The 16,821-nt window shown below is 39.8% G+C and overlaps 1 protein-coding gene across 1 annotated transcript in view; it reads left to right on the forward strand.

The window, feature by feature from the left end:
* The window catches only part of Tmem123 (transmembrane protein 123), a 56,573-nt gene extending 41,026 nt beyond the window's left edge, over nucleotides 1–15,547 (forward strand). The window contains exons 4-6 of the mRNA XM_063255601.1: nucleotides 10,521–10,796; nucleotides 11,091–11,238; nucleotides 13,045–15,547. Coding sequence (XP_063111671.1) covers nucleotides 10,521–10,796; nucleotides 11,091–11,238; nucleotides 13,045–13,069 — 449 coding nt within the window. The 3' untranslated portion in view covers nucleotides 13,070–15,547. The remainder of the gene's footprint in view (nucleotides 1–10,520; nucleotides 10,797–11,090; nucleotides 11,239–13,044) is intronic.
* Nucleotides 15,548–16,821: the final 1,274 nt, after the last annotated feature.

Genomic DNA, 16,821 nt, shown 5'->3' on the forward strand with positions numbered 1-16,821 from the left:
ACTCCAGGGAGGCAGAGGTACCAGCAGTGCCCAGCGCCTTCTACGGGAAGCTGCAGGCACCATGTGAAATGTGCGCAGTGTGGCCCGTGGGCTGTAGTGAGCCAGGCTGCCAGCACGGGATGGTCATTTGCTAGGTTTCAGTTGTACTTTGGGTTCATCCCTCCTCTGTATTCTCCTGTTCCTGCCCTTATCCTGTTATTTAACTTACCCCCGTCCTACCCCTGTATCTTGGAAGTACGTAAATATTTTGGATTTCTCCAGCGGCTCACAGTTCACTTTACTTTGAATGTTAGAGGAGACTGGATGTGGGCTTTTGAGCAATGCTAGAAGTGAAGAAGGTGGGACTTCTTGGGGATGGACTGGATACATGTTGAATTGTGATGAGCCTTTGAGGGCAGGTCAGAATACTTGTTTGGATTTTGAATGTCCCCCTAGATCTCTTGTCCTGGTCCCAAAGGGTGGTGCTGTGGGGAAGTGGTGGGCCCTTCATGAGGTGGGGCCTTGTTGGAGGTCCTTAGGGCACTGGGGGTCTGCTCTCAAGGGGACTGTGGCCCCCTCCGTGTGCAGCCATGAGGTAAGCACTTTTGTCCCACTGTGTACTCCTGCCATGATTGCTACCTCCAAAACCAAGGCAAAACAAGCCTTTTTTCTTTATAAATTAGTTAATACCAGTGGCTTTATTTTAGTAACAGAAAGCTAACAGACCGGTAACGTTTTATGTGTCTATAAACCTGCCCAGTGGAGTTCAGCCACCCCAGATGGCCTGTTAGGCAGTATGGTAAACAGAAGATGAGGCTGCTGCTGACAGAGTTCTATTAAAGTACACAAACAATAACCGAAGAAATTACAGTAAATATGTACACCAATAACATCATGCCATTGTCATCAAGTACTGTGTACTGTGTGTACATAGCTGGATGTGCGTGACCTTCATGTGTGTGGTAGGCTTGTTTACACCAGCATCACCACAAGCACAGCGACGTGAACAGTACATTGCACTACATTATCCCAGCTACCTTAGCACTGGGCCATATGAATTTTTCAGCTTTATTATAATCTTACAGGATCACTCTCATGTCATGTTGCTGATCAAAATGTTATTACGTAGTGCATGACTTAAGTGGCTTTAACATTAATCACACCTGGCAGAGGTTTCCCGATTGATAAATTAGTTATGATAAGCATAGTATTATGCAGCAGCCTTCTTAACCCTGAGGTACACTACAGTCACCTAAGTGCCACATCAGACTCATTTAAAAATGAGTGTGGGGGAGCAGGCCCGGTGTCACTTCCACAAGCGCCCTGAGTGACTGCTGAGCGGGGTTGAGGACCCTGTCACACAGCGAGTCTTCCCAGGTGAGGACCAGAACTGCATCTAGTGACAAGCTGCTTTCAGAGAAAATACCAGGGGGATGAGCGTGCTGTAGATACTGTACTTTTCCACGAAAGAAGCCTATGGCCAAGATGAGTGTTTTCCAGATTTAAGTTATTTTAGGCATTAGTGTTGTTGGAGAAGCTTCAGGTAGTGTATAATTGTTATGCATTTGAGTCTCATAGGAACCTTTGCGTAAACTGTTAGCGTTTAACAGACCAATGACCTGACTATACGTATGTCTTCATTCAAAGCAAAATAGTACATCTTTGTACTTTGGAGCTATGTAGTTTCTTCTGCAGTTATACTCGGTTTTGTCATTGTGGTACTAGAGCAGCTATAGAAAACACAAGAAAAGTCCTGTGTTCCTCTAGGACTATTTACGAAAACAAACAATTTAGCCTACATGCTGTAGTTTATAGACACTGATCTGCTGTGATCTTTAAATACAGAATTCAAAGTGCTCCCTACTGATTCCTCTATGGTGAGAATGCTTGAGTGCCTTTGGGGTACTGGGGGGTCACCCAGAGGGTCATAGTAGACCTTGTCATAATAAACCTGTGAGAACTGGGGCCCTTGGGGGACCTGCCTCTGTATTCCATCACAGTGAGCTTCCGGGTAAAATATGCTCATGCACACACCACACTCAGCTGCCCTGGCCTGCTGACGTCCTCAGAACCCGAACCTCTGCGCATCTCCTTCTGGTGGTTTCCCTCACTAAAAATAACTTCCTCTTATCTTTGCCTCGTCCCCCACCCCACCTGCTTCAGTGTCACTTCCCCGTCTTTCTCCTTTCGAGCTTTGGTAATTTGTTTCTGTGGGGTTTATATCTGCTCTGCCTTATATAAAATACCTATATTTGTATAACAGGGAATGTACATCTAATATTCCATACTAGATTAAAACTTTTATGGATTGTTTTGCCTTCATTTTTCTTGTAATTAGCATTGTCTCTTAAGCCAATAAACTTATAAATGCTACATAATTATATAAGTGCTAAATTTGTGGAATTGGTTGCTGAATTTAATTGAATTGACCTTTAGCTAGGACAGCATGTGTTTGTCCTTTGGGGGCTATCATGAAGTATCCGTCCAGTCTGTCTCTGGTCTTTCCCTTCCTGTAGGACAGGTTCTTGAGGTTGGGGATATGTCTCAGTGTTAGGAGGCTGAATACTTAGTGAATGAATGGAATGGAAGAATTAAGGACTGAAAATAATGAGTAAGTCATCTTTTTAAGTACAGTGTGTACTTTAATTTTTAGAAGTGAGCCTGAGCGCTAAAAAGGCCATAGACTTGGGCATGAGCATGAGTTCTCAGACATACCTGTCTAGAAGAATCATTTGGAGGTGGCTTTTCTGACAGAATTTGGACAAAGTGCAGTGTTCCTGGGTTGGTTCTCTTGCTGTGGCTGAGCATGTATCTTACAGGAATCTTCGAAATGTATAGACTTTTGACAGTTAAGATGCCACCTTTAAAAGTTCTTAAGTTTCCTCTGATAAGAAGTTCATTTTCTGGGCTGGAGAGGCAGCTCAGTGCTAGAACACTTGGCTTGTGTGTGAGAGGCCCTGTGTTTAATCTCTAGAACCTCTGTTCCACTGTCTTGTTCCCAGAAGGGTATAGGCAGGGCCCAGTGTTCTGTAGTTTGATCACTTGGGTGAGAGAAGTTTTTGGTGAGGATCCTTATCCTGAGGCCCTAAATTAGTTACTTCATTAGCATAAACTCAGGGGTGATCAGATTGGGCCTGTGATTAATTGGGCTCACTCTTAGCATTCAGGAAATTCCAAAGGTTTTTGGAGCCCTGTGACATTGACTAGGGATAAAGACCAAATATAGTTCATGTTATACCATCATATGTTAATTTTTAAAGAACTAATAACTATATATATATATATATATATATATATATATATATCAGACCTTAGAAAAATAGTGAAATTTAATACAAAGGGCGATGGAGATGCCTAGGAAGGAGGTGGCACGCTGGCCTGGCGTACTGGGACCCTACTGCCTGTCTTCTGCTGGCAACCTTGCAAGGATCTTGTGTGTCACCAGAGCCTGCCAGCAGAGTTTTGGCATGCGTATACTAAACAAATGTTTACATAGGGAAAGAACTGAGCTGCCCGCCTAACCCTCGTGTACTGGAGAGGAGTAGCAGGGTAAATTCTGTTTCATCCTCTGGGGAGCAGGAATGCAGGACAGGCTTGGATAGTTTGGAACCCAAACAGAGGAAAAATACCACAGAAAGAAAACACTAACATTCTTATTTAATACCTTCATGACTGTTGAATCCTGCCTCTTCCTTGAGGTTACTAACTGTGGGTGGGGTTTGTGGTCTTGGAATAGAATGTGCTTTACCCAAAACAAAACCGCTCTGCTCGGCTTTCATACAACTCTGAGAAGAAAAAAGATCACCGTTCAGTTTCTTCAGCAGAGCTGCAGTGCAGTTTCAGTTGTTAGCTCTGTAAGGCAAATAATAGCTTTGACAAAGAATGTCTCTTTCAGTCCTTGCCAGATAAACAAGCATCCTGTGTGTATTTTAAGCTGAGAAAGAGTATAAAATTGTAGAAATGAAAATACTACCTAAGACATCCTAATTGTTTTCTTTGGATAGAAATTTATATAATTGTTTTCTGATCAAAATTTTAGCTTTTTAACTTATAAAATTTAAGAATATTTAGCCTATTTGAGTTTCAGAAAATAAACTTTTCATGATCATGAAATTCTACAGTTTTCTCTTAATTTTTAATCTAGATTTTTTTCTAATTCCAAATTTTTCAATTCAGTGCATTTCTGACCCTTAAGTAATTTAAATTCAGAAAAAAATGTTTTGGGGGGAGGTACCTGCAATCAACCTCATGACCTTGCACATACCAGGCAAGCTTCCTGATCTAAATCCCTGGCCCTATTGCTCAGCAGCATAAGTGCCTGCCTGGAAACCACAAGGTTGTGAGTTCGATCCCTGGTACCAGAAATTGGTCAATAATCAATCAGTCAACCAACCCCCAGCCCCAGAATTCTTAAATGAGTCTGTGGACTGCATTGAAATGTGACCTCTTTGCTTCCTAACTAATGAATATTTCTGGGATTACACTGATACTTTAGTTGATAGGGTAAAGTTGTAAGAATGTTATTCTGCTCTATAGGAGATTTTCAGGGTTATGTTTTTAAATAAAAAAGAACCTCACACAAGAATATTTATTCTTCAATTCTGTCAGGCTACAGACTATGCTTAGAATTATGGACTCCTAAAAATAACAACTGTGACCAGAAACTTTGATCCATGTCTGAAATAGCCCAGTATTTTTGACAATTATAATTGGAAGTGAAAAGCTACCTCTGACCCATTTAAAAATAACTGAGTTTTTGTTTTCTTTTTTTTTTAACTGGGTGTTGCTGGGCCCAGTGGTACAGGCCTCCAATCCCAGCACTCTGAAGTCCGAGGCAGGAGGATCACTGTGAATTCAAGGCAGCCTGCGGTACATAGTGAGACCTTGCTCAGGAAAGCCTGAGTGAATGAATGTTGGTGTATAGTTTCAACACTGGTTCGCATGTGGATTTGATGTCCCTGACATACAGTGCACTTAATTTGGACTCCGGTTAATAGGCATAGGCAGTTACTTCAGTGTAGCACAGCGATATACTCAGGTAGTTGCAATAAATCCAGACTTTGATGAGTACTTTTACTTAGTTCTAGGAAAGAAGTAGACTGCTTCAGAGTGTCTTTGGCCTTTTTACAATAAAAGAGTGGCTAGCAGTTAGCCAAAGAGGCCTGGGCCATCACATCTTTTTTTGGCTGTTTGCATCCATAAGCTGGAGTGGTTCTGTTCTCTGTAAGGATGCCATTCAAATTGTAACTGTAACCCTGGGAAATGGATCTGTGACCGTACCTGCACTTGGCTTCCCATAGGGAACATTCAAAGTACACCTCTGTAGAGAAGTTCATTTAATGAAATTGACGATTAAAAAAAATCACTGAGCATTTCTGTCCTTACTGGTGCTGTGATAAGTGCTTGACATGCATTATCTCACTTAATTCTCCCAGTCCCCTGTGATATCAGTGTTGTGTAGATGTAGGATAGTGAGTCTCATCGCGGTTAAGTAATTTAAGATAGCCTAGCAGATAAGTGGGTATCAGCTGATGTAGGGTTTGAGCTCCTAACCACTGTGCTCAAAAAACATTATCAGGCCTGGTCAGAAGAAGAGGTCAGTAAATGGAAACTCTAATTTAATCATACTACAGCTGGGGTTGGGGTGTGTGTACTACAAAACATACGAGAAAACTGATTAGACCGATTTTTTTTCTTTGGTTTGGTTTGGTCGTTTTGAGACAGGGTTTCACCATGCAGTTCAGGTTGGCCTTGAACTCAATTTGTAACCTAGACTGGCCTTGAATTTTCAGTGTTCCTCCTGCCTCAGCCTCCAGAATGCTGGGATTACAGGTGTACCACTACCACGCAGGACTGAATTGAGTATTTTTATGGCAGTACCAAACATCAGACCCATATGCCTGTTCTTTCTCTTTTTGTGTGGTATGCAGCTGCTAGGAAAAAAGGTGCATGGATGCCGCTGTTGCCACCCTTCTCTTTTTTCCTGTAATTATGTCAGTTGAAACCAAAATTTAAAATCAAGAAATCCTTAATACTGCTGACTGAAATCTATAGAGGATCTTATGTTGTATTTAACAGTTCTTGATTGTTATTATTCTTTTTTTTTTTTTTTTTTTTTAAGACAGTGTCTTGTTATGTAGCCCAGGCTGGCCTTTACCTCGTGGCATCCCTCCTGCCTCAGCCTCCCATGTACTAGGGTTACAGGTGTGCCACCACCGTGCCCTGCTTAAAGGGCTTGAGATTGGTTTCTCAAGTTCCTGCAGACTTAATCTCACAGTGATTGGCTTCAGGGCTCTGTTAAAGGAGTAGGCTCCACACAGTAGGTCCAGCCAGTGATGTAGCACACTTTGTTGTAAATGAAAACAGCTCTGAAGGTGAATGTACCCATTTGCTGGGGCAGCTGTAAAAAGCTACCACAGACTGGTGGCTTAAATAGAAATATATTATCCCATAGTTCTGTGCCCTAGAGTGAGAAATCAGGTGGTCAGCAGGATTGCTTCCTTCTGTGGGCCACGTGAGAGTCTGTTCTGTGTTCCCATCAAGCTTCTTGTAACTTGCTGGTATCTTGGAGGTTTCTCAGCTTATAAAAGCTTCCCATGATCTGTGTCTTTGGATTCACACAGTGTGTTCCCTAGCTGTGTTTCTCCAAATTTCCCCTTCTTTTAAGGCAGCCATAAAGAATTATAAGCTACTAGTGACTTATTTTAACCTGATGATCTTTGAAAAGACTCTGTCTCTCAGGGTCACTTGGGATTAGCAGTTCAGCATAAGAATTTGGGAGTTGCAGTTTATTTAACCTTACACCATGCATGGACGACTGTGTCACATGCACCCTTTCTTTAGTGGGGCCACCGTCGCACCTGCACTGGCTGGAATGTACATAGTATGTCCAGTTTATCGGGTAAGCTCTGTGTGGTAGGGTACCGTTGCTGTCCAGAATACCATCATGATAATGACATCCTACACTGATGTGAAGGTGGAATTCCCCGTGTCAGCCCAAGCTGTTTCAGGCTTGTGGCCTGCAGCGGGGAAGCTGACACTGTTGGCCTCCTTGTTGGTCGTCTCAGGTTCAGCTTCTGCTGGGCTGGACCTTGTAAGGGAGGGCCTTAAGAGGAGAAAGCCAGTAAGTTGACAGCCCACAATTGTGTGGTTGTCTGGCAGATTCTTGCGGAGACCTCCTGCCCCATCCTGCAACTCTGCGTACAACTCTGAGATGCAGTGGGGCCTCGCCAGCAGTTGGCCCTGCTGTGGATTCCCATGCTCTGTGCGTTGTGCCCTCTGCTGGTTCTCTTTGTCATGCATTGAATGCTTTGGGAAGCTGTCTGAGGCATTCTTATACCCGTTATTTTTAGTAAGGTCTGACTAACTCATGGGAAGCAAAAAACCTTTGCTGTCAGTGGAGTATAGAGTCAGACTCTTTCATGAGTGCACTGTGGCCCAGCCACACATCTCACCTATGCGCATGAGTCATGTCCTAGTCTGGGACCATTTAACTGCAGGAAGTACTTGGCCAGCTCTTTACGTGGTTCCTTTGAAGTCTGTCTAGGGTGATGTGAGGGGAGCAGCAGCATTCTCTGTTGTCTCCATAGGCAGAGGTGGAGCAAAAACTGACCTTCCAGTAGCACACGCTGTTGGATCTTCATCGTCAGCTTATCGGACGCTACAGGAGATGAGTGGCTAAGACAAGCAGAGTCAAATAGGGCTCACACACATGGTCATGGTCTGTGTTGCTGATAACTCTGTGCAGTTAAATTTGCTGCTTCCTGAGGTACCAGTCACTACACAGCTAAGAGAGGGGTGAAGACCAGACTTGAGGTGGTTATCATATGTAGGGGAAAACAAATAACTGCTTAATTATATTGCAGAGCAAGGGAGTTGGGTCACCAGTAGTGCTAACTTTGAAGAGATCATCCTTGGTTTACAGTTTATACATTTAAACATGCTAAGAAAAAGTTTAATCAAACTTGTTTGGCATGTTTTATCAGTTTTAGAAATTCTAAGCCATTTAGTTATTTCTTAGCTCATCTGGATTTTCTTAGTGAAGGAATAATCTGTCACAGCTTCCCATTTTTGCCCATGTGGCTATATATACAATCTCTAACCAGCATCTGAGGCAGAGCGGGTAGATACCCTGTGTGTGTGCATTGAACCCAAAAGGAACATTGTGTTTTATTCTACAAGGATCATTCTGTTTAAAGGTAGGAGCTAAATGTTTCCTTGTTACAGTATTCAATTTTACCACAGCAGAATTCATTCAGTAGGGCTGGGGATTATACTCAGCAGCACAAGTGCCTGCTTGGCAAGTGTCAGTCATGAGTTCAGTCCCCGTACCGACAACAAAAAAATCAGCAGTTTAAATGTGATTATTTCAATGCTAAAATATTTTAAATCCTTCTAAAACACTCAGAATTTGACTTTTTTTTTTTTTTTTTTTTTTTTTTTGCCTTTTTGAGACAGGGTCTCACTATGCAGTTCAAGCTGGCCTTGGACTCACTTTGTAGCCCAGGCTGGTCTCAACTTGCAACAATCCTCCTGCCTCAGCCTCCCAAGTGCTGGGATTACAGGCATGAGCCACCACGCCCGGCAACACTCAGAATTTGAATAAAAGATTAAGTATGGTAGCTACTTGGATATAGTCTGTGTAATATAGTATCAAGGTACTAATTCCTTTGGCCCTTTTAAACTCAGTGGAAGAGACCACAATAGAGACCTAAAAGGGAATAGTGTTGGAATTTGAGTATAGTAAAAACTGATAGGCAGAGAAACAACCCTGTTACAACCTGGAATACCGTTAGGCCTTTCAAAAATAACAGCCAAGGTACACACCTGTAATTCCAGCTACTAGGAGGCTGAGGCAGGAGAATCCTGAGTTCCAGGCCAGCCTGGGCAACTTAGAGCCGTCTTAACATTTTTAAAAGGATTAGGGTTAGAGAGCTTGCCTAGAATGGGCAAGGCTCTGGATTCAATCCCCAATACAAGCAGTAGAGGGGAGGTCATGGAAAAGGGAGGAAGAGGAGAACAAAAGAAACTCAAAATAGTTGTGGAACACAGGACTATATTTGGTGCAATCACTTTTGGTGCTTGGCAGCAGCAGTGATGGGGAAGAGGAAGCAGCAGGTGGAGTGGTTACTTTTTTTTTTTTTTTTAACCTTTACTATTTTGAAAGACAGGGAACCAAAAACCTGAAAGAAAATTAACTATGAATAGTGGACTTTCGAAAAGACACTATATTGTTAATGTAGAAAGATTTAACCGATTGATTTGCAGGACAGGCTAAGTTGATAGCAACTGAGGTACACAAACAACTTAATCCTTGTATTTTGACTGACTTTGCAGGCCTAAGGCCAGTAGTCTTGTCTATTAAGAAGGTAACAATATGCATTATAGCAATATGGGAGATTTCCTTGTGTTGTTTTTTAAATCCAATATTGTTCTCACTGTTTTGTTTTCTTCCGTTTTACTGATTTCATTCAGTAAATTTTGTAAATTCAGTAAAACTGAATTTCATTCAGTTTTGATTGGTTTTATTTTATTGTTTGATTGTATCATGTCAGATGGTATGGGCAGCAATTTTGAAGACAATACGAGGCATTATGTGTGGCAGCCATTGCTGAGTTCCTATTATCCTGCTTTGAAGTTCTGTATCACTTTTGCTGTTTTGTTTTGATTGGCTTTATTCTGTTTTGATTTGGTTTGGTTTTATTCTCTTTAAAATAAAAGACTAGTAAAAAAGATTCACTTTTGGCCACATGACATATATCCTCCCCCACAAAAACAGAAACTTTTACTCAAATGAGAAAATAATTATTGTAATTGTTAATTTAAGGAGTGTTGACATGATAAATACCTATTCCTTTTATTGTGTACTTTATCACAGCAAAAAGTTCCATTTAATGTAGGAGCTGCTGTTTGAGTGTATATTTTAAATCCTCACTAATGATTCTTATAAATCTGGCCTTTGGATTTTTAGAGCTTTCAAAAAGCTCTTCCCACCATGGGGAATTATTACCAGTAAATTCTAGGACAGCATTTCATTTTCTAGTCCATGATGGGGGCAGTTTTATAAAGAGTAATTTATGATGCCTACATCCTACCGAGGAGGGGTCAAGGTTAGATTCAGTCAGCTCCAAATTGACTTCAGAGTCCTTGGAAGTAAGTGGCAGAGAAGCTTGAACTTTAAAGAGTCTTTCTAGGCTCATTAGTTTATTCATTCAATTAACAGATACTTGTTGAAAACACCTTAATATGTAAGACGTTCAGACACAGACGACTAAGATATTGCCCTTGCACTGAAGGAATTCAGTCTTCTAGATTTAATTTTTTTATATTTTCACAAAAATTCCTAACTTTATATAAATTTGGTCTAGTTTCTATTGAGTAACTCCCTGGTTTGATATATTTTATTGCAGTATAGTACAGAACCTCAGTGGGCTAAATTATCCTTCATAATGCTGTGTTAAACTCCCTCAAAGTCTCAGTACAGTGGAATCTTTTCCCCTAAATCATAGCCCCAGTTTTAATATTTCTTGACATTCTTGCAGAGACTGTGTCCTCCAACGGTACAAGCACATCCAATGTTAGCAACAGCACTGTGAAACCATCAACAACTACGGTTTCCTTGGTCTCAATCAACATGACAAGTGTCACCAGGAAGTCCACAGCGACTTCTAAAATGGCAACACCAGGAGTCTCAGCCAGTACAACTCCCGCCACCTCAAAGTCTACGCCCAAAGCCACAAGTATTTCACAAAACGTATCCCAGGTGTCAACTTCCGTGATGACCACAACCCACACCAGTTTGCTGACTTCGCCAACAAGTATGTATTAAAGTTATCTCTTAGGCATAAGCGCCTGCACGGCAAGGGCAGGGTGCTGGTTTGATCCCTGGTACCAAAAGGAAAAAAAAAGTGGACCTGGTTTCTGTGCTTTGGATAAATTGTAACTGCCACATGTAGATCATCTTTTCATTCTGTGAAAATCAGAAACATTTCTGTGCCTAAAGTTTCATCATCCTCACGCCAACATTCTTTCACAGAAATCCTCAGAAGTTTTAGTGTGTTAAAAAAAAAAAAATCACTAACACGAGTATTGTTGTTTTCTTCTGGTCACAGCAACTGTTCATTCTAAAGAAAGCAGAGGATCGAGATTCGACACTGGCAGCTTTGTTGGTGGCATTGTTTTGACACTGGGAATTCTATCTGTTCTGTATATTGGATGCAAAATGTATTACTCAAGAAGAGGCATTCGGTATAGAACCATGTAAGTTTTTCATGTTTTTTCCCCGTTATATAGATTATTAGTACATATTCACTTTACAGAGTAATTGAGTTTTACTGTGGCATTTCCACACCTGCGTCAGACAGACTTTGATCCTGTGCACCCCCCACCCCTCCTTTCCCTGATCCCTTTCCCTTCAGAGTCCCCCTTCATCTTTTCCCCCCTAGTTTCCACGTATTAGGGAACACATAGATATTGTCTGCATCTAACATATTTCACTTAACATACTGATCTACAGTTCGTCCATTTTCTTACAAAGGATATAATTTTATTCTTATGGCTGAATAACACTCCATTGTAAACACATTTTCCATTACTCCATTGCATATCCCACATTTTCTAGATGTGAGTCAGTACATACAAAAGAAAATCAGGCTTGTTAGTACCTTAAAAAGTTATTAATATATAAGAGAAATTTCAGAAATTTTCAATTCACTGAAGTAAACCTGAGTGAACATATTATAAATAAAAATGGACTCTAGATGTTTCTTATTAAGTTGATGTTTATTATTAAGTTGACATCTTATTTTCATATTAAAGTACTTACGTGATTAAAAAATGTTTATTCAAGTCTACTTTCAGCCTTCTGTAGTTTTTTCACATTCTAAAGTTTCCAAAATTGGGATGCATCTTATAGTCTGTTAGATGAGAAAGCAGTCTGTTGTGAATTTATTTTATTTTGTGTTTTTGAGATATAATCTCTCACTCTGCAGTTCAAGCTGGTCTTGAGCTTACTTTAGCCCAGGCTGGTCTCGAACTCACAATGGTCCTCCTGCCTCAGCCTCCCAAATCCTGGGATTACAGGTGTGTGCCACCATACCCAGCTACCATTGTAAATTTAATTGGCTTTATTATCTTAGTCCTGCATTCTTTTTAAACCCAGTAGTTTTCCAAAGCTATAAAAAAAAAAATAGGAGTACTTAATTGCCCCATTAAAGCAACTGGGATCATCAGTATTAAGGAGCACTTCTAGTTTTCATTTATGTGGGTAATACTGCTTAAAACTTCAGCTTCTGTTGTTTCTTGGATTTGCATGGGGAGAGACAGTGGAATGAATGGCTAAAGATGGGCCTTGAAACAGACAAACTTAAGTGTATATGCATGTATTTTAAAAATTAACACTTAACATAAGATCAACCTTCTTTAACAAAAATTTAAGTGTGTGTATTTACAGTGTTAGAAACATTATACCCACAGAATAGGAACTCGTTTTCTTGGCTTCCCAGTCCCAGACATAGTTTGAATATAGTTCTGCTGGTGACTAGCAGGGTGCTTTCCTAAGTTTATGTAAGTGAGGTGGTATAGTATGATTGTGTCCAGTTCACATTGCAGGCCTAGCTTCTCATTCTACAGAGTTCAACAGTGAACAAAAACGCCTTGCTACTGTGATGATTAAAGGAGATATGAATGTGAAGGGTTTCGTTTTTCTAAAGAGGTTGTAATAGCTTTGAAAGGGTTATGATTGCCCACTCAGGAAGATGTATGAGCATCTAAAACGATGAGAGATTGGAATGTGTCAGGTCAGTTTGATACCCTTAACCACTGGTTATACTAGACACTTAGCAAACTTACAGCAATGACTTTTTTTTTTTTTTTTTTTTGGTACTGCAGATCAAACTCACAACCTTGCGCTTGCCACAGAGGCGCTTATGCTGAGCTAAATCTCCAGCCCCGCCAATTATTTTTTATTGTGAAACCTGAAATTGTTCTAATGTTAGTTTCCTTGCAAATATTAATGTATTTGTTGTTTTAATACAAATATAAATTTTAACTTTTGATATATTTCAGTGATGAACATGATGCCATCATTTAAGGAAGCCCAAGAACCAAGGAAAGAAGATTGATGCAGCTCTATAATTTTGGTTTATTAGTTTAAAACAAAATTCTTTTCTTAAAATGGTATAAATGGGCCAGGTATATGATGCATGATATATTACATAAAAATGTGAAGATTCCTCATCATTACTAAATGTAAAAATGTCTTCAACATTTAAATGAATAGTTGGCGCTTACAAATAATTTATACAATGATTATATTCACATTTAGCAAATACAGTAAGAAGTCCTATCTTATGTTTTCTGTGGCATTGGTCACATAGGGCCAGTAATTGAAACATTGCTGAAGGGCAGGCAGGATGCCATCTCAATTAAGGAGCTCATTCTAGCACTCAGGATTTATTGTGTTTGTTGCTCATACAAAGAACTTCAGTGCTTTTCGGAGCTGGATCTAACCTAATTACAAATGCCACAAGTAAAAATTACAAAATAGAGTAAACGAAGTCTGAAGTATAATTTAATAAAGCTTCAACATTTTATATTTTAATGTATGGTATTTGGTCTAGAAACAGAATCTTCAAAATAAAACCTCAAGCAATACCTGTGCTTTGTCATTTTTAGAGACCCAATTGAGCATTAGAACATCTTGTATTTTTATTAATAACTTCTTTTAAAGTTTCAGTGTTAGTTGATATAATTTTGTTTCTTTATAATTTAGGTGGACTGCAATGTTAAAAATGTTTTAGGGGCTCAGATGTAAGACTGGCATTATAGGAAAAACTAGACATTAGGTTATTTGCTACTGTGAGAATATCACTAGAAATTGCGTTTATTTCCTATTCACGATAATTTTATATTTAAAGAAAGGTAGAGCTGCTTTCAGTATCTAGAAATTTTTAATGGAATATAAAAACACCTAACTTTAAAAAGAGATTTCCAAAACAATATTAGAATTCTGTCTTGTCAGAATTATAGATTTTGCTGTTTATTAAACCAGGGATTACGGGAGTCTCCCCCAAGCTGTTCTACCTGCAGGGTGAAAATGCTGCATTTCATACACTGTCAACTTAAGAGAACTAGGGAAATGACATTTTTATACTTTAGATAAATGTATATGAGTAAATTCTTTAGCCAGGACATTTCCTGCTTCCTTATGTTGGGCATCTATCTTATTCCATTGCTAAAGGGGAGCTACTTCCAGATGCACTATGTTAATGAAGAGAAGAAGCACAGTATTATACCAACACCAGTACTGGGGAGTATATTTTGGAGTGATTTTAGTTTTACAGTTTATATTCTAGAACTTAAACTCAGGGTCAAGTTTTAACAAAAGAGGCTTTCAGTCATTAAATACCAAGATATTTCTATCTTATAGGGCCAAAGTAAATTACACCAATTTTCATAAATCTAAAAATGACCTGAGGTCTCTTATCGAACATGTACTGGCCTGGGATATATAGCTCAACAGCATAAGCGCTTGCCTGGCAAAATGCAAGGTAATGAGTTTGATCCCTGGTACCAAAAAAAAAAAACCAAAAAACAAAAACCATGTACTGACACTTAATAAGAATAAAATATAACTGTGTGATCAGCTTTTGGTTTGCAGAGAATGCCAGATATCAAGTATTTTGTTATGAAAGGATCATTTCTATTTGCTGTGCGTTATGGACGACTGATGTGATAAGTATAGATGACATCCTTGTCTAGAATATGAATATGATCAAGTTTATGTAGCATATGCAATATGGAGGAAATTTCATGAAGCATATGTGATTAGCTTTGCTGGAGAAGAAATGTGGGCTGATGAGTAAGTTGTGTGCTAACTTGGCCTTAACTGGTTTTGTAACCACTGCTTTCATTTCTTTGTGAAATACAGTTAAAACAACTTTATAGTGATGAGGGCTTTTACCTTCTTTGTCTCTTGCATTCTTGGTATTTCAGTATCAGCCTGAAGTTTTTCTTAGGTACTGCTTCTTTAGCACTTTGCAGTTAGAAAACCACTTTTAAATTACTGTTATTGCCTTCAAAGTTTCCTATGGGGAAGGGGCTGGAAATAATATAGTGTATGTCTTTTCTCTGTATGTAAGTAGTATAATTTGTTGTTTGCAAATACTAGTACTTTGAATACAGTTTTTTTTTTTAATCTACAGAAATGGTAATGCAAAACTATATATTACTTTGGAAGATATTTCCTGAGCATAATTTGTCTTAGTATGCTTATGTAAAAGCAAGTAACCAGTTTTGTGTTTCTTCAGAAAGTATTTACTTGAAGATAAAAATCCAGATGTATGTCTAAATATCATGCAGAAGCCAATCTGATTTTTAAACATTCTTGGATAATCCGTAAAAGGAATAATCCAAATAAAAACAAGTGAGAGTTGTAATTACAGTGGTAATTCCGTATTTTCAGAAAAAAAGTTCCTCTTATCTTTTGTTTTTCTATTATAATAACCAGCTTTTGGTATTTCATTGTTACGGAGATCTATTTTTAAAATAAAATTTGTTCTTCGTTTAAGTGTTTGGTTTTCCTTTGTTAAATAACAGAAAAAAACCTAAGCTGACATGAGTTGGTTGCCTGCAGTGGGGAGGGAGCAGTAACACAGGTCAGCCCAGGCCCTCACACTGACCTCCAGCCCCATCCCTTTGTTTTGAGACAGGTCTTGCTGAGTTGCCCAGGCTTAGATTTGTAATCCTCCTGTCTCAGCCTCTCTACTTCAGTTTTTTATTGTGCTCTGAGGTCTAGGTGGAGTTCAACCAACCAGCAGGGTAGTTATGATCTACACCAGAGTTTAAGAACCACTGTTCAAGGGTTATCATGTGTCCCTGCCTTACTGTGGTGGAAGATTTTTGAAATAGATTATACCACTTCATAGATAAACTGGCTACAAATACATTAATGCATGCATTTTCAACTTTTCTTTATAACTAGATATAATGTGCAAGATTTTTAAAGTGATATTATATTAAGAAAATGCCCTATGTAATAAGTATCCTTCTATAGGTACACTAAAGTCAGACTGCTTGGGTTTAAATCTTCCTCAAGTACTTGCCTCTGTGGTCTTGAGTAAGTCAGTATTTGCCATGTGTACTTAACTTCATAGGGTTCACTGAAACCACTCGGGGAATTATTGACTCATGGTTATGCAGAAAGGGATGTCTAAGGGGCCAGCAGCTGGCAGGGGACTTGTGGGTTGTCACATGGCAGAATCCACAAGAACAGTATTACCCAGGGTGCATGCTGAAGAACAATAAGCTCCCCTGGTTGACACAGCCTCCCGTGTTCACAGCCAGGACCTGTGGCTGGATGATGAGACTCAAAGCTGACCTGCAGTTAGAAGCTGGGATCTGGGCAGAAGAGGTGGTCACTACAGGCATGACCGGAAGGGTTGTCCCCTCCCCAGCTTCTCCCTTTACTTGCCCTGTTTCCTTGGTTGTGTGAGCAGCCTCTGCCTCCCACTTCTCTGATGTGCCTTCCTGCTTCGGAACCAGCAGACTATACACTGAAATGTGATACCAAATAAATTTCTTAAAAACAAAACAAACAAAAAAACAGTATTAGACCATGAATTGAGAGCAGATCCTTCATGAGTTCAGACACCTCTGCAAGGTCCTGTTTCCCAATACAAATTTCAGCGTGCTTTGGAGCTGTGATCATGTCCACTTGGGCCTATGCTTCAGGCTTTGGATCCATAGTCCATCATTACTGCCACTGTCAACAAAATGAGCCTGCAAGTGGAGCCCAGTGCCAAGGGTCTCCTAACCCACGGCTCCCCCAGTGAGAAAGGAGGA

Source organism: Cavia porcellus, unplaced genomic scaffold, assembly GCF_034190915.1.
Source record: "Cavia porcellus strain 051 isolate PalLab524CR breed Dunkin Hartley unplaced genomic scaffold, mCavPor4.1 scaffold_9, whole genome shotgun sequence".
Classification (NCBI taxonomy): domain Eukaryota; kingdom Metazoa; phylum Chordata; class Mammalia; order Rodentia; family Caviidae; genus Cavia; species Cavia porcellus.